This window comes from Lycium barbarum, chromosome 1 (genome assembly GCF_019175385.1).
Source record: "Lycium barbarum isolate Lr01 chromosome 1, ASM1917538v2, whole genome shotgun sequence".
NCBI classification, from domain to species: domain Eukaryota; kingdom Viridiplantae; phylum Streptophyta; class Magnoliopsida; order Solanales; family Solanaceae; genus Lycium; species Lycium barbarum.
Window position 1 is genome coordinate 161914970 of NC_083337.1, and position 22303 is coordinate 161937272.

General features: G+C 34.8%; 3 protein-coding genes and 1 pseudogene across 3 annotated transcripts; 3 read left to right on the plus strand and 1 right to left on the minus strand.

Moving 5' to 3' along the window:
- Window positions 1–47: 47 nt before the first annotated feature.
- On the plus strand, window positions 48–5409 carry LOC132602944 (NAC domain-containing protein 91-like). The gene is given in 6 exon segments (XM_060315776.1): window positions 48–594; window positions 1585–1865; window positions 3480–3761; window positions 3869–4216; window positions 4338–4787; window positions 4865–5409. Coding segments are annotated over 6 exon segments (1860 nt in total). The 5' UTR covers window positions 48–404; the 3' UTR covers window positions 5174–5409.
- A 2120-nt stretch (window positions 5410–7529) lies between these two features.
- Window positions 7530–12641, plus strand: LOC132602954 (IAA-amino acid hydrolase ILR1-like 5). Its single transcript, XM_060315786.1, has 5 exons — window positions 7530–7969; window positions 8798–8923; window positions 10772–11086; window positions 11311–11439; window positions 11964–12641. Exons 1-5 carry the CDS (start codon window positions 7637–7639, stop codon window positions 12342–12344), a joined length of 1284 nt encoding a protein of 427 aa, XP_060171769.1. The 5' UTR covers window positions 7530–7636; the 3' UTR covers window positions 12345–12641.
- Window positions 12642–12781: 140 nt separating this feature from the next.
- On the plus strand, window positions 12782–15640 carry LOC132602975 (heavy metal-associated isoprenylated plant protein 9-like; annotated as a pseudogene).
- A 548-nt stretch (window positions 15641–16188) lies between these two features.
- LOC132602964 (flavanone 3-dioxygenase 2-like) lies at window positions 16189–21514 on the minus strand. Its single transcript, XM_060315796.1, has 4 exons — window positions 21193–21514; window positions 20607–20854; window positions 17248–17572; window positions 16189–16700 (listed from the first exon to the last, which is right to left on the minus strand). Exons 1-4 carry the CDS (start codon window positions 21391–21393, stop codon window positions 16452–16454), a joined length of 1023 nt encoding a protein of 340 aa, XP_060171779.1. The 5' UTR covers window positions 21394–21514; the 3' UTR covers window positions 16189–16451.
- Between the last annotated feature and the right edge of the window lie 789 nt (window positions 21515–22303).

The following is a 22303-nucleotide window of genomic DNA, read 5'->3' on the forward strand; positions in this document are numbered from 1 at the left end:
CCTCCAAATGTACCATCCACTATGATAATAATATGTTCCTTTAGTTCTACGCGGTATCAGCAGATACCAGCAATTCAAAAACGCGGTAGAACTTTTTCCTGTTTCTTGCTTGGGGATTGGTTTTGTTATACACAAGTGATGTGTCGTACTAAAATCAGAAATTAAGTCACGTCTGTCATGTCACTTTCTATGGTGTTTCCTCTCTAGGATCTTTATGAAAAACCCCCCACTGAATTCCCCTCTTTTATTAATTCCCTTCTTTTATTACTTCGATTTTACGTAGAATCATATCAACCTTTTTTCTAGATTCAGATAACATCATCTCTACTTAGTTTGAGACAAATTCCATATAACAGTTCTCTTCTTTCACTTTTTTTTTTCCCTGTAAAGTTTGAGTCTTGGTGATGGCCGTACTTGCTGGGGATAATGCGATTGTTCCACCATTGAACAGTTTACCGATTGGGTACCGTTTTAGGCCCACTGATGAGGAGCTGATCGATCATTATTTGAGGTTGAAGATCAATGGTTTTGATGAAAAAGTTTGTGTTATTCGTGAAGTTGATATCTGTAAATTTGAGCCCTGGGACTTGCCTGGTTAGTTTTCATCAACATTTTTTGCCCCTTCTTGTTGAATCATTATTTCTTTAATGTGTGTTGTTGTGTTGTTATTTCTTGATTTTCTACTGTCGTTATTTTCTTTTTAATCCTGCTTTGATTTCACTTTTGAGCCGAGGATTTATCATACCCTCCTTAGACCCTACTGGTGAGATTATACTGAGTATGTTCTTGTTGTTGCGTGTTGGTTAGCAAATTGATTGCAAAATTGAATTTTTGGGGGAAGGGCAACCAATATCCATTAATCAATTAGATAAGTAGTTTGAATTGTGATTCTTATAGATAGATAGTCAACCCGTAAAAGTAAAATGATTAGATGAGCAAAGGGGCAAGTTGAATTAGCCAGAAGTTTGATTCCTAGAGGAATTTGGCACGTAATTAATCCTTTGAATGTAAGAAGAAAAAGGTTATGGTTTAGTTAGTGATGCAAGCTCTTGATCATCTGTTTGATTTTTCAGTGTACGTGTAATTTTTTTCTTCCTTTTTTTTTTTTTTTTCCTGATATGATGTTGTTGTTTTTTCGGTTGGAAGAGGTGAGTTTTCTTTTTCTTTGCCAGGTGTTTTGGGAAGAGGGGTGGTGTGGGTTCGGGGTGAAGGGAGACAGTTCTCTTGATAATCCTCACAGTTGAAATAACTATGCTTAGCTTTGTTTCTGGGTGCTTTTGACCAATTTTTAGTTGGAATTGTTGAAATGAATGGATGAAGTTACATAGAGTAAAATACTCTTGGTTTTCGTTACACTGATTATTCGTAGCAATGTGCTTCCATATGGTATACTCTGATAATGTTTATTGCCATATTATTTTTGGCTTTAAGAAGATCAGGGTGCAGCTCTCCCTGCACCTACACCTTTTTCTCTGTAGTCCCAGCTTAGGAGTTCCATCGCTAACCAAGCCCGTTTGTCTTTGTATCTCTGAAGTTCATATTTGAAAAGATCATAATGGTATGAATTGTTTCAAATGATTGCAGATTTGTCTGTGGTAGAGTCAAATGACAATGAGTGGTACTACTTCTGTCCCATAGATAGGAAGTACCAAAATGGGCAGCGATTGAACCGAGCCACAGAACGAGGATACTGGAAAGCTACTGGTAAAGATAGAAGCATAGCCACTAGAAAGGGGGTGAAGATTGGGATGAAGAAGACCTTGGTATACTACAATGGGCGAGCTCCTGATGGAAAGAGGATGCATTGGGTTATTCATGAATATCGTGCAACTGACAAGTCATTGGATGGTTCACACCCTGGACAGGTAGGGACTAAAATCTCTCCGCTCTCCTTCAATTTGAACTTCTTATTCATTTATCTTGGTTTTGGGATAGTTTTAGTTAGAAAAAGGTTGCTTGTTCCATATGTGAAATTATAGGCTAATCTAATCTACTCGAAGGTATAGTGGCATATCTAGCTGTTTCTTATCTCAGAGAAATCATGTCTTAATGTGACATTGTATCAATAGCGTTTACTTAAATGGGGTGGCATATGATTGGCCAGTTTAAATATAGTTAGTCCTCTTATCTTTTGACCACAAAGTATTGGGTGCACGGTTATTGATAACTTTTACATTCCATTCGCATGGGCACAGTTCCTACAGAAGGCAAAGTTATTTTATAATGCATAATCTTATCAGGTCCTATTTATTTGACTTGTCAGACCTATCAGTAAGAGTATTCCCGTCCTATGTATCCTCTTGCACTTAGATTTGCCCTATGAAGATGCAAAAATGTTACCTTTTCGGGAAAAAAAAAAAGATGCAAAAATTTATGGGGATGAAGCTATCTTCGCCCTCTGCTAATTGTATGCTATCTATGACAATCAATTATCACTTAATGGGTGAAAAGGGGGATCATGGAGTTCCAAATTTACTTTATCCTGTCTTTTTCCCAAGTTATCTTCAATAACAAGTTGATGGCGTTTTAAATTACCAAATTTGTCATCATCAGCAAGTGTATTGAAGAACCACCAGAATAGAAATATTGGGATCTTGAACAAAAAGGAAAGATCATTTATGATAAACGATTCTGCTTGTGATAGGGTTTTGTGAAGTCTTAGTCCATGTATGAATCAAAAGTTTTGAATTGCTGGAATAATCTATGATATATTAGGGGCAAATTTCATAGTTCAATCCCTCTTTTAAAACCTTAAAATGGATTTTCTTCAGTGTCTAACTCCGTTATGTATTGAAGTGTCACTTATGTACCATACCAGGACTCCAGGAGTAGCTGTACTAGATATTGGCTTCTCTTCTGTATGTGGTTGTATGTTTTTTGACTAGATTGTCTGTTTATGATATTTGATTTTGACATGGTGAATCCTATTAATAGGTTACATGTGAATCACAATTTTTGAATTGCTAGAATGTTGTTTTTTGTTGTTTTGGATAAATCGGATTACTCGCATTGATAGCACACTGTCAGAAGCATCTCAAGCACAGTCATCTATCTAGCTCCCAACTATTTTACAGTATTAGGCGCATCAATTGACCGATGTAAAAACTAGATTCCTTTGTTACAACCACAAAATAGAGGACTTAGAGCATCTAAATCCATTACCGTGTATGATTGTATGCTTCTTGTGTAAAAGAGCTTCAATAGATGTTCGATTGGCATATCTTGTTCGAAAAGTCACACTTGTAGATTCTTTTTTGAAACGAACCGTTTATAGTGCCATTGATTTAATTACACCATATTCGCTGGTCTGCAATTACTCAAACTAGTAGCAACCAAGCACTTAAAAAGTGGAGATGTCTCCGTCAACAATTGCAGATCAGATGCACCATTGTTAGTTTAATCATTAATAAATTAGCTTACGTTTCTATTCGTATAGCCGTGTAAATTGGAACATATTGGTAAACATTTTCCTGGTGCAGGGAGCCTTTGTGCTTTGTCGTCTCTTTAAGAAGACTGAATTGAAGCAAGATGAAAATGTCGAAAGTTCACACTTGGATGAAGTTGAACAGTTTGTTTCTTCTACTGCTGTTGGAAAATCACCTACTGATGATGGATTACCAAAGGCAGTGGCTCCATCTCCAATCCTGGAAAGTGATAGTAATATAAGCAATCCACCAAAGACCTCTGGAGGCGAAACTCATGGCAATATTTGCACTGCTGATAATACTGAAGATCCAATGTTGGAGATAACATCATTACCAGTAAGTAAAGCAATTGCCGTTTCTGCCTTTTTCTTAAAAATTGAGTTTTTCGTTGCAGACAATTGGTTAAACTAATATTCTACTTATTTGTTTGCTTCATATTTTAGCCAGATCCCGTGTTAGAGAAATTGTTGGAAATGTTTTGTGACCCTTCACCAGAGCGTCTTGATTGGAAAATCTCCTCCCAGGTGGAGTTTGGATCTTCTTACTTACATGCTCCCATGACCAATGAGATCAGCTGTGATCAAAAGGATGTCCAGTTTCAGAACACTGTTGATACTAATGAGTTTTTTAATTCAATTCTTGTCAGCTCTGATGAGCTTTCCTATGAAGATTCTGGACTGGGATTAAGGTCAGTCCGGTTTGCCTCAAACAGTATTAATACTATAACAAGGGCATCAGTTAAGGACTCTGGATCACTTAGTGAGTCGAAGGCACAAGTTAGACAAGAGCCAGTAAGTGGAAATCTGTAGGTGTCTTTCAGTTTTGTGCATTCACGATTCAAGATGTCAGATACTTGAAATTAAACTGTTTTTTCAGAAAACTAATCTTCTGTTGCTATTCTTTTTGTCCCAGGTTGGGACAGATTTATTTGAACCCGAGCTGCTGTTGGCAAATCGTGAAGAGACTGCAGCAATGAGAGAGGTTAATTCTGTTGCAACCACAGTGGAAGAGGCGTTTGCAACACCTTATGTTATCAATGATCACTCGATGGGGAATCTGGATTTCCTCAACCCTGGAGAGGTTATTTTGTCTGCTGGTTCTGGTGGAATGCAGGTCCACAGCTCACTAAACTCTGATGAATCGAGCGGTTATAGCAATATAGGTAATGAGTCTGGTTTTGGAACCGGAATAACACTAAGGACTCGGCCGATGCGTAAAAAACCTGATTCTGGAACGCAAGGAACTACTGATAGAAGAATACGTTACCAAGTGAAACTTCAAGCTGGAAGAGTTGAGTGTCACAAGCCTTCTGATTATGATCAGGGCGGAGCAAATCATGAAGAACTGTTAACTGTGTCTGAGGTAAATCTCCCTAATCCCTCACGAAAAAAGGCTAAAAGGTGACACATTGACATATATTTAATAATTGGCATGTGCAGAGTGAAAAGTTCTCCACTGAAGACAGTTCTAATGCTGGCGCTGCTATCTCCTGTGATGAAACACAAGATACCATGTGCAAAGAATTTCAAGGGGATGGTCTAGTGGTTGAAGACTTGAGAGCAAATGCGAAAGATACAATTGATTTTCCAGTTGCTGAAGTATCAAAGAGAGCAGCAATGTCTTCGTTTTCCTTAAGTTTCTACATATCCAAGCTGCTCATGGTTGTAAGTGTGCTCGTAGTCTTCTTGGGTCTTTGGAGATGCATTGAGCTGAGATAGTCTGCATCCCGAATGAAGTTTTGTAAATAAGTTCTTGATGGATGATAGAGGTGCTCGCAGTAGCATGAACTGGCTTTTATGTTTTGTTGATTTTTATCTGCTTTTTTATTATAGCAGAGGAGCTCGAGTTGAGACAACTTGGAAGTTGCTGGTGTATATTTTATGATTGGCTCGTTTTGTACATTAGTCTCTCAAGTAGTACTATGCTGTGTATGGAGATCTAATTTAGACTTTATCCAAAGATTTGCATTTGGCATATTGACTTACCTCCTTGGTATTACCATCCCTCATTATATGACCTCTCCTTGGCTTTACTCAAGGAATGACCATAAGTTGAAGCTGTGGAAGCCGTTATAGCCCTGTTTGTGCTCAACAGCTTTAAAGTATACTACCTCACACAAAGTAGGGGTAAGATTTGCATACATTTCACCTTCCCTAGACCCCACATGTAGGATCTCACTGAGTATGTTGTTGTATTTTATTATCATTCAAAAGTAACACCGCTCATATATGATATGAGAAGAATCTCCATATCCTAAAGTGCATTTACTCATATTATCGAATCTTCATCATGCTCTTACTTTTCGTTTGCCAAAAAGTCGGCACATTGATTTCCCTCTCATATGGATAGCATATGCCAAGTTTTCCATACATATAGTATAGGTTTAATGGATACATTCTATTGACTTATTTGGAAAGTTACATAACTTTGTCCCTCTTATTACAAATATTATAGCCTTTTACTGAACATTTTATTTATAAGAATTAATTATGACTTAATGTACCTTCTGTTGTAAATTCATTAAGGATAGACCTAGGATTGTAAGAGTCGCAATAAATGGATAGCATCTTCAAAGGGATTGATGGCTTCTTCAGGAAAGGCTTTGAGTGGAAATAAAACTTTTTTTTTTTTTGCGCGGATTGTCCTTCATTTGGGGTGCTCTTTAATTTTTGCCCTTTAAATTGATGGTCTTTAAGTTTTGCCCTTCGCCTAAAATTCGGAGGTAGTGAGTTCGAACCCCAGCTCAGTTAAAAAAAAATGCAAGCCAGAATTTCTGTCTAAAGGACAAAATTTAAAGACCATCATTTTGAGGGATAAAAATTAAAGACCACCCCCAGCGAAGGGCAATCCTGAAAATTGCCGGAAATAAAACAAGACATATAAACAAGAGATAGAGAGAGGAGAATGTAGAGTTTTTTCTCATTCAAGTGTGTATTTCTGAAAGGTGAAGAATACCCTTTTATATATATATGATATACAGATATTCCAGAATTACATATCACAAGTAATACATTGATTAGATATATGTATGCTCACAAGTTCATTGAACAACCATCCACAATTAAGTGAATTCATAACACTTTTTTATGTAGATTCTAATCATATAAAGAGTTCACTTATTTAAACATATATTAACTTTAAAAAAGGTTCCTTGGAAAAATCACCAAAAGTTAACAAATGAAAAAGGATGAATTTGAAAAGAGTTATAGCCTTAGAGATCAAAGCTTTTGAGAAAAACAAGGACTTTGGGAATAGCAGAATCAGTTTTTCGGAAGCTAAATTTTTTTTTTTATTCAAAAGTATTTTTTTTAAAATTATTTTTGAGAAAAATATACTTAGAAACACTGTTTAAAAACTTGACCAAACACTAATTACTATTCAAAAGTATTTTTTAAATTAATTGATTAAATACAAACTATTTAAAAGCAGTTTTAAAAAAAATACTTTTCAAAATAAGCTGAATTTAGACAGACTATTACTCCTCCTTTGTTAGCGTATCCCTGTCTCTTGTTTAGAATTAGCAGGCGTTTGGACATGCAATTTCATCCCATGAGATGAAATCAACGTTTGGACATGCGATTTCATCTCTGATTTCATCTCATGAGATGAAATTCCAAATCATCCAAAAAGGCATAATTTCAAAAAATATAAATGTAAAATTTGACCCATATGTTTATATTTTGGTAAAAAAAAACCCATAAGTTGGTACATATATTTACCAATCATGGTTACCAACCATTTGTATTAAATATTAATCTTCAAGTTGGTAAAATGTATTTACCAATCATGTTTACTATGTGGGAGGATTATATTAAAGAGTAGTTACATTACTATTCATGTTGAATTTTTTTTTATTGAACTAAAGTTTGATCAATTGATATTGTATTATTTTAGAAAGGCTTTCTAGTAACGCATTAATTTTATTATGAACTATAATTTACTCATTTGGTAAGATTACATAAGAATTAGGAAAATTTTGATGATTTTCATTACTTATGAGATTTTTATGTTTATAAAAAAATTATAATTTAAGAAATTCAAATTACATATCCAAACATAATTTCATGCATCATGATTTCATCATTAAATCATGTCCAAACGGCTCGTCGGATCGTGGCAAAATAGAAAGGGAAAAGACCAATGTCTTTTACTGGTGTAAACAACGTCTAAATGAACCATCAACAGCAAAATCACACAGAAAAACTGGCAAAATGTTCTCATTTTCCCCCTTTGTACATCTTTTGTGCTTCAGCTTCCTGTATTCAATTCAAGGCAGCTATTTTGATCAAGAATTTGCTAAAAAGGTACTGAGCTCAGCAAAGAAAGATAAAGATTGGTTAGTATCCATAAGAAGGAAAATTCACGAATACCCAGAACTTAGATTTCAAGAATATAATACAAGTGCACTCATTCGTAGTGAACTTGATAAACTTGGTGTTTATTATAAATACCCTTTTGCCAAAACTGGTTTTGTTGCTCAAATTGGCAACGGTTTTCCCCCTGTTGTTGCTTTAAGAGCTGATATGGATGCCCTTCCTATTCAGGTTTGTGTCAATTCCTTTGAAATTTTCTGCAGACACAAATATTTATTTTTTTGGGAAAATGACAGCCCAATACCTTTGGGGTGATCTAGTTTACAAACCAGCCAGTAAATGTATAGGAATTTGTATATTTATACTTAAATATACATATACCATACATATCAGTATATATGTTTTGTATATTTGGGCTACTCCCGGTAATTAAGTTTGGCGAAGGTACATATGCACTAGTTACCCAATATTTTTTTTACTATCAACCAACTAACTATACCCCAATCTTGAATTAATTGGGTCAGTTGTATGAATCTTCTGTATCAAATTGTTGGTTTTTAACAAAAGAAACTTAGAGAAATAACAAAGGGCTAAGAGAAATATACTGGACTATGCGGTCAACGTGGAACTAATTTATTTAGCTTTATTGAGCTCTACATTTATAATACTAGCAGTAACAAAAGCCAATAAAAGATGATCATAATACTAGCTTACAATATCTCCACAAAATCAGAATTTCAACTAACTAATTAGTACCGAACAGGAATAGGTGGCTAACAAACTATATTAACTAGGATTTTTTCAAAAAACTAAAGCGGTAAAATAAAGTTACTGCAGTCCAAAAGCATAATTATAACACAATTCCAGAGGATTCAATATAGTTAGATTTTTTTTTACACTGGTTGTCAACCTAGCAGTCCTCCAACTTTATTTTGGATTTGTGACCGGCTATGCGTTGTGAGGGTTATATGAGCAGATATAGAAAGGAAGATTCTTACTACTATGGATATTTAAGTGTGAGATGTCTCAGATATTGATCTCGAGTGAATATAACCACAGGAACTCGTTGAATGGGAACATAAGAGCAAAGTCAATGGCAAAATGCATGGATGTGGACACGATGCTCATACGACGATGCTTCTTGGTGCTGCTAAGCTGCTGAATGAACGGAAGGGCGAACTTAATGTGAGTTTGTTGATGTTTGGTTTAACGGAGCTTTACCCTCTTCACTAATACTGATCCATTTTGAATGTAATTTGTGCTTATGTGATTCTGCAACAAAAGATTCTTTGCACAATGTAAATGTTGACCAATGACCAGATTGCTTGTTCTCAAAATTAATACTTACTACTAGGTTTTTAACATAGTGATTATGTTGATCATAGTCTCCGTTGTGCTTCAACTTATTATCTATGTTTGCACTTAAGCTGGGCCTTTGGAGCTTATTACAAAAGGAGGCATTTCTTACACAAAGATGACTGTAGACAATAACATTCTTTCATGGAGGGGATATTATGTGTACTTTGTCTGGATAATGAAAGACTGGACTCAAACGGAACTGACAAACAAGATATATCTTATTATTTTCTAAAAGAGTTTGTTCATTTGTTCATTCGTTCATTACTTGCATACCTCTTGTTTGAGAAATAATATAGAACATTAAGAGCTTTGTATATGTTCATCTAGGACAGGTCAAAAAAACTTCCTTATATGATCTAGGTAGTCAATAGAACTTTACAGCTTTTGAGCCATCTCAATTTTTGTGCAAGATAACTTACAACACTGGCAAACTGCTCAGTCCTCTTGTACACAATTGTTTCTGCACTCCAAACCAGTGTTTGATCGTCACATAAATCTATCCAGAAATATCATATAGTATTTAATAGGCGAAGTTAAAGCAACACAGAAGTGAGCTACTGTTTAGGGGTGCAAGACTGGAAATTTTCCATCTACATACCTTGGTATACCATTTGGGGCCAATTATAAGTCCTGCAAACTTGAGACAAAATGATTGAGAAGTTGGAGAATGAGTGTATTGTTGGAGAAGGAAATGTCTCTCTCTCAAAGTCTTTCAACTCTGATGAATCGTGTCCTGACTGCTATTTCAAGTTGTGTTCTAACTCCCTTTCCCTTTCCATATGTTGAGCGGTTGGAGTCAGAGATGCTCCCTGATTGAACATTTTCTTGCAGCCATTCGACTTGTTCTTTGCTGAGGAGAGACAGGTTCACTTGTGCCCGATTATCTGTTTCTTTGTTGGGCCTAAAAGGAACTTAGAGTTTTTCTCCTCTTTGAAGATCTCCTTGAATCTGCTGGCATTCTGAATAAGGACTTTCAAAAACAGCTAGTTGTTTCCAGAAACGGATGAGAGCACAATAATACTGTGTTACTGACATATCACCTTGGGGGAGATCATGAAGAGTACATCTATTCCAAAAAGTTAAGCCACATATTTATTGTCTTAATTTGTCTCCTTTGGAACAGGCCAAACTTCATAGGAACAAACAACAACATACCCAGTATATTCCAACAAGTGGGGTCCGGGAAGGGTGTGTGTATGCAGGCCTTACCTCTACCTTTGCGGGTTAGAGAGGCTGTTTTCGATAGAGCCTCGGAAACTTCATAGCAGGCTATTAAAAAAAACGACATGCCATATTCTTCTTTAATACTCATGATCTGAAATTTGGATCATCCTCCCCTAGAGGACTAATAGTGTCCACCTAATCATCTTCTACAAGTATCACTATGACCATATCTTGGATCTCTTTATGTATAACAACATATGCTTCACCTTGCTATATATCCATCGGAACATCCGGTTTCGAACCACACTGTTTGACTACTTGTCAGTCTGTAATTGTCTGAATGATACTATTAGATTATTCTTTTCAACTTCATAGGAATACATTTGTCACATGACACTCCTAAAACACTGTTCAAATTCACCTCATCTGTTTTGTCCTTTGTGTGGCATCATTCAATAGCTCTTATTAGCTAATGTCAATGTTACTGTAATTCTTTTGTAAACCACAAAGGGAACCGTGAGACTTGTTTTCCAACCTGCCGAGGAAGGAGGAGCTGGTGCATATCATATGATAAAGGAAGGAGCACTAGGTGGTGTAGAAGCTATATTTGGTATGCATGTTGATTTTGAAAGACCTACAGGGGGCATCGGCACTAGTCCTGGACCCGTTTTAGCTTCTGTTTCCTTCTTTGAAGCAAAAATAGAAGGAAAAGGTGGGCATGCTGCACTACCCCACGAAACTGTTGATCCGGTACTTGCTGCATCATTTGCAATTGTGGCATTGCAGCAGCTCATCTCGAGAGAAGTAGATCCCCTTCATAGTCAAGTATGTACCCTAATCTCAATTTTCATCCAATCCTTTGTCTTCTATTTTTCTTCAAGATGTTTACCTCATAAGAAATGTACATTTTGGTATGTTTACCATTATGTAGGCATGTGTTGTGTATTCCCTTTAGAAACTTTTTTTTTTTTTTTGGAGTGTGACAACTCATTTGTTGCCTCATTGATAGTTAAGCTGACTGATATTGAAATTTTCACTTCTACCTGAAGGTTCTTTCTGTTACTTATGTCAGAGGTGGATCAGCATCAAATATAATTCCACCTTATGTTGAATTTGGGGGAACTATGAGGAGTCTTACAACTGAAGGCTTGCTTCAACTTCAAAAGAGGGTGAAAGAGGTACTTGGCTACGTGAACCTTGACTGTTGTTAGCTACCATCTGCAATTAGATCTTCTGTCAGACTCCTTTAACGTATAATTTTGTATTATAAATTTTGAAATTCTTTTTGAGAGATAGCCATTGGGATTGCATTCTTAACCATTGAGAAATGATGGTTTACATAAACCTATGTAATCAACTTACAAGATTAAGGATGACTTCTTGAACACGTATATAACTAGTGGTGTTTTTGCACTTTGCCCATGAAGATGCCATATGAAGTAACTCTAGCATCCATAGGATCACATTTCCTGCTTTGCTTCTCTCTCTTTCATAATCAATTTTGTTCCTCTCCTCAAAAGAGAAGGTTATTATTTTTACCATTGAATCATGTATTTCTCATTGTATCGTTGCAGTAGATGCTAATTGTCTTCAATGTCAAGTATCAATGAAATTGCTACAAGTTCTTTCTAATAAGAACAGAACCTAGGTTTCTTGTAGTAATTTTGTGCATTTGAAACACACATTTATGCGGAGCCTGCAGGTAGTTGAAGGACAGGCAGCTGTGCATAGGTGTAAGGCGTACATTGACATGAAAGAGGAGGAGTTCCCAGCATATCCAGCTTGCACAAATGATGAGCGTTTACATCAACATATAGAGAGGGTTGGCAGACTCGTGCTTGGTCCTCAGAATGTCAAGGAAGCTGAAAAGGTTATGGCAGGTGAGGACTTTGCCTTCTATCAACAAGTGATTCCTGGAGTTATCTTTCAAATAGGGATCAGAAATGAAAAAGTGGGTTCTACCCACGCCCCACACTCCCCTCACTTCTTTCTTGACGAGGATGTCCTGCCAATTGGAGCAGCGATGCACACAGCCATAGCAGAGACGTATCTGAATGATTACCAACATCCTACTGCAGTTTAGATAATACATTGTGGTTTGATGGTCTCTGGAGTTGCATAAACGTTCCAGTCACTTGTATATAATACGACATAAATAAGCAAACCTAATATGGTGATGAGCGTCGGTTCATGTGGGCGATTTCCATTTTCTTGATTGCCATGGTAGCCTTGTGCTCTTTAAAATTTCTCTTATGTAACAAGGCAACAAGCAAGTAGCTAAGGATGCCGGTCCAAACGCACTTGCCAAATGAATAATGCAAAATCTAGTGCAAGTTGCTGTCTTTTGTGGCAATTTGGTAATACAGGTGTGTTTGGCGGATGTAGCATGAAAACTATTGAGGTCACGTGAACCCAATAACTTTTGCTCGTACCTTGTATGCGTATTAAAATTTTATTAAAAATCTATAATATTTGATTGTGAACCCAACTATTAAATTATATATTAATTTTAGGTGGTTGTAGGAACTTATAAACCAAATCTTGAATCCGCCTCCATGATGAAATGTCAATATTTTATCTAGTAACACAAACACCACCCTAAAAATTGTTGGGAGCCAGTCACAACCTGGTGCATTTAGTAGTAGTCAGACGTAGGCAGAAGTGGATTACTCAAGTGCTAATAATTGCATTTAGAATTTAATATTTGTTCATATTTTGTGGATTTTTTAATGAACGAAGCTACTAGGCTTTGCTGAATCCATCTTTTTTTTTTCTTTTTTTTTTTGTTGTTGCCTTTTGCCCCGAGAGAAGGGGCAGGGGCTTGGGGTGTGGACTTGGGAGAACCCATGTGAGACCAACTTTGAGGAATGAACATCCTTATACTCAAATCATTAGTGCTTTAGCATCCCTAAAGTTTGATACAACCCATTTTTGTTCAACTTACAAAGTTGTATGGCAACAAACAGTTCGGTATATAAATGCCTTTTCTTTGCTGACTTGTCGGCACAGGATCCTTCAAATCATATGAAAACATACCGATGAAACTAAAGATACGACTGAATTCAAGATCCTTCAGGTTGTTTATAGATGGAATTGAATTGACGGTGTGAACATCTTTTTCATATTATCAGTAAATTTTAACTTGTGATTATATGTTACTCCAGTTATTATATATACCAAATTATCAGTTATACTTATCAAGATATTTACTTAAAACTTTTTAATTAATGACCTGATTATGTTGAGCATATACCTTAAAACTCTTACATAAGATTATTCTCTCTACTTTCTCTCAGCTATTAATATTCTTTATGTCCATAAATTTGGGTATCCCCTGCTTTGTGGAATCCCCTTTCTCCTTTCCCTCCTCCCTGAATACAGTTCAACTAATGTACAAAAAGGAGGAATTAAATAAGATTACAAGAGGTACCCTTTATTCAGTTAGGTCCCCTGCATGTGCTCTGCCATCGCAGAGTTAGCTTCTTTTTTTGTGTGTAACAATCGTAGCGCCCACAATTTTGCAAACTCATATTGTCCTGTGATTGTAATTTGATTCTCCTCGTTTTCAGGATATAAAAGCTTGGTGGCTGGTTTCTCCTCACTACTCATAAGCAGGGCTCATCAGCAGAGACAATGGGTGAAGAAGCTAAACAAGTTAGTCATATTTTCCTTTCTTGAATTTGTTTCTTTTGGTGAATCTGAATTTATGATATTTGATTAGACTATGACAAAATGTTCACACAGTTGATTATTATGTTTGATAGAAGCCCTCTAAAGAAGACCTGAAAATAGAGGTAAAGAAAGAAGAGAACATAGAGGAGAAAGAAGAATCAAAACCATCTTCTTCTTTCATGTTGTACATAGACTTGCATTGTTGAGGATGTGCCAAGAAGATTGAGAGGTCCATTTCAAAGATTAGAGGTTTTTATTCTGCTCTATATTTCACTTTGTTTGTGATGTCCTGATAAGTTTATGTGCACCTTCAATTCTCCACTATGTTTTCCAGGGTTGTTTTCTTCTGACGCTATTTTAGAAAACTACTAATTAATCTATGTCTAAATGGAGCAGGAGTTGAGAGAGTGATGATAGATATGGGGCAAAATCAAGTGACAATAAAGGGAATGATCGAACCACAAGCAGTGTGCGAGAGGATTGTTAAGAAAACAAATAGAGTTGCAAAAGTACTATCCCCCTGCCTGAAGCTGAGGGTGAACCTCTACCTGAATTTGTTGCTTCACGGGTATATCTTTTATACTCCTACAGTATATTTCTTGCTGAAGAATATACATAAAGACCATAAATGTAAATGTTTGATCCTTCTTGTTATATTACCTTTTCAGGTTAGTGAATTGAGGACAATTGAGCTCACTGTCAACATGCATTGTGAGGCCTGTGCCCAGCAACTGAAAAGAACAATTCTAAAAATGAGAGGTATACAAACGAGTTCTTTAATATTAGCTAGCAAAATTTTAAGTACACGGGTCCAGAATTTTAAGTTTGTAAATGTGAAAATTCACGATATGTATTATATCGTGCTAGTGAGTCCAAACTTCGTTCCTATAATTTTGCACTTAATTTTCTGATCCGCAAATTAGTAAGAATCCATTGTAAGTCGGTAACACTAACACATTCTTCCTCAAATCATCAAATCATACCATGCATAAAAATATATTAGGAGACCAATTGTTATGACTTAAGGATAAATAGTACTACTAATAATCTCCTTCATGATTAATTTAGGGGTGAGCACGGTGGAAACAGATCTGAGCTTAGGGAAAGTAATAGTAAAAGGAAGCATGGACGCCAACAAGCTCGTTGACTATGTATACAGGCGAACGAAAAAACAGGCCAAAATTGTCCGTCAACCTGAAACCCAGAAGCATACGGAAGAACCAAAGATTGAAGATCCAGATCCAAATCCAGATGAAGAAGCTAAGAAACAAGATGAAGAAGAAAAGAAAGAAGGTGGCCACGATAGTAGTAAGGCATCGGAAGGAGAAGAAATCATCAATAAGCTGATGTATTATTGCCAGCCACTATATGTCACTGAACGAATCCCGCCTCCTTATCTCTTCTCCGATGAAAATCCTAATGCATGTTGCATAACGTAACCAATAATAACAGTTACGTGAAAGATCATCTTCTTCTACATTAATTGTAAGTGGTCATAGAAGACCATTTTCTCTGAGTTTTGATATATCTTGGGCTGAGACTACCACATGAGATATTTGGTGGATGACCAACTCCTATGTTTCTTTGCATTTTGTATCAGACAAGCAATTTCATCTTTCCCAGTTTGATTCTACATATGAAACAGGGGAGCAACTGATGATGATGCCAGAGGAAAAGAACCGAAATTTATATATAACATTTCAGTAACATCCGTATGTAATTGGATGATAGCTTAAGGGAAAAATAATTTCAATGTTAAAAAGTCATAAAGGTTGCCCGTATAGCCATAAAAAGAGTTTTATAAAATTACTATTTTCAAGAGGGAGGAGTAAGACAACAATCTCAAGTCCTCTAGAATAATATAAGACGGTCAGATGCAAGTTTAAGGATTTTTCCCCACAGGATCGATAAGTACTCAGGTACAAGATGATGGCCCAAGGCAAAATGAGCTAAATCAAAATAATCATATACATAAAGAAAGCGCATTTTTCTTGATAGAACTCATTGGGTTCAAATCAGTTACCTTAAATCTTGTTCGTCTGCAATGGTTGTACAGTATTAATTTTCTGTATGAAATAAAAGCAAACAGATGTTGCAGCTTAACCTTAAAGGGTGTCAATGGTCAAAAGACAATGCAATCTAAATGATTGCATTGATGATTTTGTTGTTTTTACGCGGATCTTGATATTTTATACATACCATAATCAGCTAGGAAATGAAGTCATAACTTCAGCGAGAAACTACAACAAAAAGGATAAGAGAAGAGAAAACTTCTGCAAAGGCAGATTATTGTACAAATCTCCTAACACATTTATTACGATGGCCTGCTCGATCGGTAGCTGTGTGACAAAAACACACATAGGCAGATATAAAAATTCCTTATACTACCAGTGTAAAATTGCCTAACACATTTATTAGATGGCCTGACGATAGCTAGCTGTGTGACAAACTACACACAGGTCGATGTAAGAATTCTTCATACTGATATATAACTTGAACCCACATACAAATACTAGTATTAGTTTCCTTTCTTGAAAAGTTCCAAACAGTGTTCCTGGTCTAAATTCCTGCTCCAAAATTTGTTGTAATACTCGGGATAAGTGAAATCCCGATAAATGGTTGGTGACCCATCTTCAGTTAAGGTTTGTGGAGCACTAATAATTGCACTTTCAGAAGGACAAAGGAAAGAAGCCACGGACATCCTTGGTTTGTCTGAATTTACAATAGCTCGATGCCATACACTTTTGTACTTTCCGTTACTCAATGCCTGCAGGATAAACACGAGTATTTCAAATATCACTGTAAGGAACTTGCAAGAGTATACTAGGAGTTTTTTTCTATTTATAAGTTCTCTGCGCTTAACCATGTTTAAACCTCTTACACTGTGAAATGTGTGACCATCTCATCTAAAATTTTAACTTATTTGAGAGGGTATAGTTTTATTTACTATTATATCTTCAAGACATTCTCTCACATGTGGTCAGCCTGATTCTTTCTCCATCTGTCAAGCTAGCGGAGATTTCTATTTCATAATGTGTGGCGGTGAAGTTTAAATTTAGGACCTTTGCTATCATACCGAACTGTGCGTAACTATCTCGTCTAAAAACTTAATTAAACTGTTAAATATATAGGATATACGACTTCTATTTACTTAATAATATCTTCAACTTTGACCAACGACAATAAATAACTAATGAATACATCTACTATAGGATAACGTGAAAAAAAATAAAGTAATCTGTCATAACAGGTTAAGCCACAGTAGTGTAACTAACTTAAAATCTTATCATGAAATAAAAGAGAGTATGGTTTACCTCCAATTGATCACCAATATTGATGACAAAGGCATTAGGCTGAGGTTTAACAGATAACCATTTTCCATCCTTGAGAACTTGAAGACCTTCTACTTGCAAATCTTGAAGAAGAATAGTAAGGGCATTTGGATCTGTATGGGCTGGTAGCCCATAAGTGAGTTCAGGTTCTGGACACTGAGGGTAAAAATTGATAGCCATATGTTGACCTTGTTCACCCAACGCATTCTTTATACAATCTTTCTCAAGGCCTAGGCTCTCTGATATTGCTTCTTCCAATCTATATCCAAGTTGTCGAACTTCCGTGCAGTATCTGCTCACTATTTTCCTGTCCATTGAATAAATTAAAGGGTGTAATTAGATTCTTCTCCCAATTAAAACGAGTAAAAAACAAGAAAAAAATGGAAAAGGATGAAAGACAAAAGCATGAATCCAAAGATGAAGAGAGAAACAAAAATAAAGTTTGAGAGTAAAAAGACTTTTCTTAAAGAAAAAAAAAAAAAAAAATCATCCATTTTTCTACCGCATATACTATTTTGAAATCAACCAACGAAGCTCTACAGTTGAGTTAGCAAACCGAAGTAAATGTAGAAAAACTGTGTAAATTCAATCCGAAGAAAAAAAATAGAAAGATTAGACAAGATAACCAAAAACTATTGAAAGAATAAATCTAAAAAAAATAGTACTACATTCACATCTTCTAATTAATTTAAAACATAAACTTAAATTAAATAGATCCACTTCATTATCACAATGAATTATATTTATTTTATACACTACTATTGTCAATATAGATATTAAATACTTACTGAAAACAATAAAAAAATATGACATGCTGAGATAACCGATCGCGGAACTCAATAGCACATCGTTGAATTTAAAAAAAAAAAAAATCGAATCTTAGTTTAAGAAATTAAATATTCAAAAGACAGAAAAATGTTCTCGAAATACGACCAGATTGATAAAATTACAGTACTGTATCTTTTTACAAAAAAGGTTCTTTCACGGACCAAATCGAAATCCAATCCTAAAGTCGTTGTCTACTAGTGTAATAATACTACCTGACAACAAAGGGAATCAATTATCTATCGCAGAAGCTTACACAATTTCTATCTACCATCTATGTCACCATGATGCCGTCATGCCGACGACAAGTTGCTTTCATGCGGAAATACTCCATATAATTTGTGTTAATTGTGTGAGGTCAAATAAAAATTCTTGTTTGTATAAAAATAAATATTCGTTTTTGTTTCAATTTTTGTTTCTTTAGAAAAATAGGTCAGCACAATCGCGTGAGATTTTATTCATCATCAGTCCAGTGTTTTAAAAGATGCGGGCGTAAGGCGAAGCGTTTTACATATGTCTCGCAAGGCGTAAGCCCCACGAATATTTAATTTTTATTTTTTTTTAAATTAATAAAATAAAAATATAAGTAAAAAATATACTAAAATTATATAAATAAATAAAAGAATTAGTATAAAAATATATATATATTTATTATTAACATAATAGCATATGCATGAATTATTAAAAATATCATGAAAAAGTGAATGTAAAGATGCATTACACAATAACATGACTATGATGAAACATAATTAGAGTTGACAAAACGATACTTTGTCCTAATAATTCAAAGATAAAATTGACAATAATATAAAGTTATTATTTTAAAACCTAAAACTAAATACAAATTAATATTCATTATAATACAAATAGCTAGAGTAGAGTCTTCAAAACATTATCTAAACTAGAGTGATATCAAAAGAAATTCTAAAACTAAAAACTATCTTGAAAATTATAAATTGAAGAATGCTAAAAAAATCTTGAAGAAAATAAAGCATAATGAAGGAAAATGCAAACATGGAAGATAGTAAGAATTGGAGGACAAAACTCTTTGCTTTGTAGTTTACTTTGCATACAAAGGTATAAAGTGTATATGTTATGTTACTCCGTAAACAACAATGAGAAAAGCTAATGAAATTAGGATAAACCATTAGAAAAAACTTTTGACTTTTTGAAATATTTAGTTTGAGAATTTACTATGAATTAATTACTGGATATTTAACTTTTTTAAAAAATTATTAAGCAATTTTGGCTCAAATTTATAAAAGTTCCCCGGGCTTACGTCCCAAATGAACGCCTCAAATGTTGGGGCTTATGCCTAGGCGAACGCCCCGAAGGTTGGGGCTTACGCCCCGCCTGTACGCCTCGATGCGTTTTTGGTACATTTTGCCTCGGGGTAAACCCCGCTTGTACGTCTCGATGCGTTTTTGGTACGCTTTGCCCCGGAACTCACCTCAGAAACGCCTTTTAAAACACTATTCATCACCCTTATGAATTGAAAAAGGGTTATGCAGACTAATTTGACATAATCTAATTAGAGCTCTTAAACAATCAAATCAAAGTTAATCATTAACTTTGTAAATTCATTGTTGGGGAAAGAATTGTCTTGGGACCCATTACTCTAGCTAGATTTTTTATATTCACCACAGAAATATTGACACGTGGCTTAAACAATGAAGGTGTACTTTAACGAATATAGCACTCCCTCCGGATAAAATAAGTATCCATTTAGCCAGTTACACACCTTAAAAAATACTAACTTATAGAGAAAAATAGGTAATTTGACTAAAATACTCATAATTAAATAGATATTGAAATTTAGTCAATTGACACGTAAATTCTTTTTTAATTTGGTAGGTGAATAATCTTTTTTAATTAAAAAAATAAAGATTAAGTGAACACTCTTTTTTATTCGGGGGTTTCACATCTTCCGTACTTCTTTTTTCTTTTTTAACATAGAAAGAACTTAATAGTAACAAATAATCTACCCAGATATATATGTAACATAACGTTTACGCAAAAACAACTAAGAGAGATGACAAACAAAATACGGCTAGTTAGATACGTGATAATATTTTACACAACTTAAAGACATGACAAACAAGAATACGACTCGTTAGATACGTGACAAATAATTTGCACAAAAAACACCTTAGATACCTGACAAACACGCTTCATAGAAAATGACCGTGAACGATAAAAAAAAAAAGGAAAAAGAGAGAAAAAAATGTTTTAAAAGAGGGACCCGAACATGACTAAAAAGAAAATTAAAAATTAATTACGAAATTCGTTATTAATCTACAACTAAATAACTCGTAGGTTGCCATAAATTTATGGGTAAATAGGATTAGCAACCTTTTTTATTTAGCTATATAATTTATCCGTCGTTAATTCCCTTCTTCTTCTTCTTCTTTTTTTGTTTTTGGTAGTAATGGTATTGGCGCACTTGAATGAACTATTTTATTACATTAGATTGAAACATAAAACTAATTAGCTTGAGGGAATGTAATTGTGTTTACCTGAAAGAAGAGGGATTAGAAGGCCATTCAGGGGCGTATTTCTCCAAAGGATAACAATGCAGTCTAAGATAATCTCTCCAATTATGAACAGTTTCCTTCTTCACATTAAAACTAGTGGATAATCTCATGGTCTTTGATGGATCATCTGAATATAACTTCATTTTCTCTTCCACAGGTAGCCTGAAAAACTCATGGGCAACCTCTAGCATTTCATCTATTACTTCCTTTGGTACACCATGGTTTATTACCTGATCATAATCAAGCTAAGTTCCATAAGAAAAAAAATGATGAAGGCCATTAAAAAATGACTACTTCCTGTGCTCCACCATATGTAGCAACGTCCAGAGCACGGATGTCAAAATACGTAGTTTTCGATGAGCATTCAAACGTAGATTTTTCAACTTTCTTAAAAATAAAATTTACATATTTGAAAGTCATTTGACAGTTAATGTATAGTTCAAAATAATTGAAAAATTGTTTAACAAAACCATGGTAAAAGAAAACCTTTTTGACTAATGGTGTGCCACACAAATTGGAATACAAAGAGATTATTAACTCTATGCGTTAATGAAATGAAAAGGAGAACCTGGAAAAATCCATAAAGACGACAAGCTTCGCCAATTTGATGAATGATAATGTTTCTATCACTGCAACACAAGTCGATAACTGGAACAACATCTTGTCTGTCAACAACTTCAGACAAATGAGGCCTTTGAGATTCAGGGCGAATATAAATCTCAGGGAGGGTTGAGTAGGTTCCATTGGAAAGAACACTTGTGGTCTTCATTATATGTCAACAACATGAAAAAACAGATGTAGTTGAGAGTGCAGGAGCAAGAATGTTTAATGTTCAAGATATGCTAGTAGTTTCTAGGAACCTCAGGGTATTACTACTATTGATAAGCAAGTTTGTAATTTCCGATAGCTATTTTATAGATGACATGTGTTGTTCGACTTTGAAAGTTTGTCTTATTTCTCTTCTATGTTGCCCTTAATTTAGTTTAATATTACTTTAACTGCCATTATCTAATTTGGTAAATAAGAAAAAACATACTTTTAGATATATTGCAAGACTCTAATTCAATCTCTTCACACACCGCCCCCCCCCCCCCCTCTCCCCCACCCCACACCCCCCGCCCTTGCACCAACTCTTTAGTGTTGTATGTATTGGTGTTTAATCACTAATTTTCTACATGGTAAAATAATTATGTAATTCTTTTTTATTTTACTTATAAGTTTTTGTCAACAAAAATAAAATAAAAAATAATCTTAAAAAAATATAATAATTCACGTAGGAGAGCAATTATTCATAATTTTTTTGCTTAGTTTTTAAATATATAAATTTTATTTTAATGATTCAAAAGTACCAAAGGCCACATAGTTAGTCAGTTAAAATATTTTTTTTTTAAATGATCTGACTACCCAAAGAATAATACTTTCACATAAAATGAGAAGGAAGGAACATTTTTTTCCTTAACAAAAAATGAAATCAATGTCATAATAAATCTACTAAGACACATCAGTCATTGTGCATATTCATTGCTTAATGATTCCGTCTTCTGAGATGGGTATCACTAATATAGATATTTATAAGTCTATTTATAGATCTTATTCTCTTATCTTAAGCTTAAAAATATAGATTCCACTAACGATATTGCTTTTGGCATTCCTCTAAAGATTTTAAAATTTAACATTAC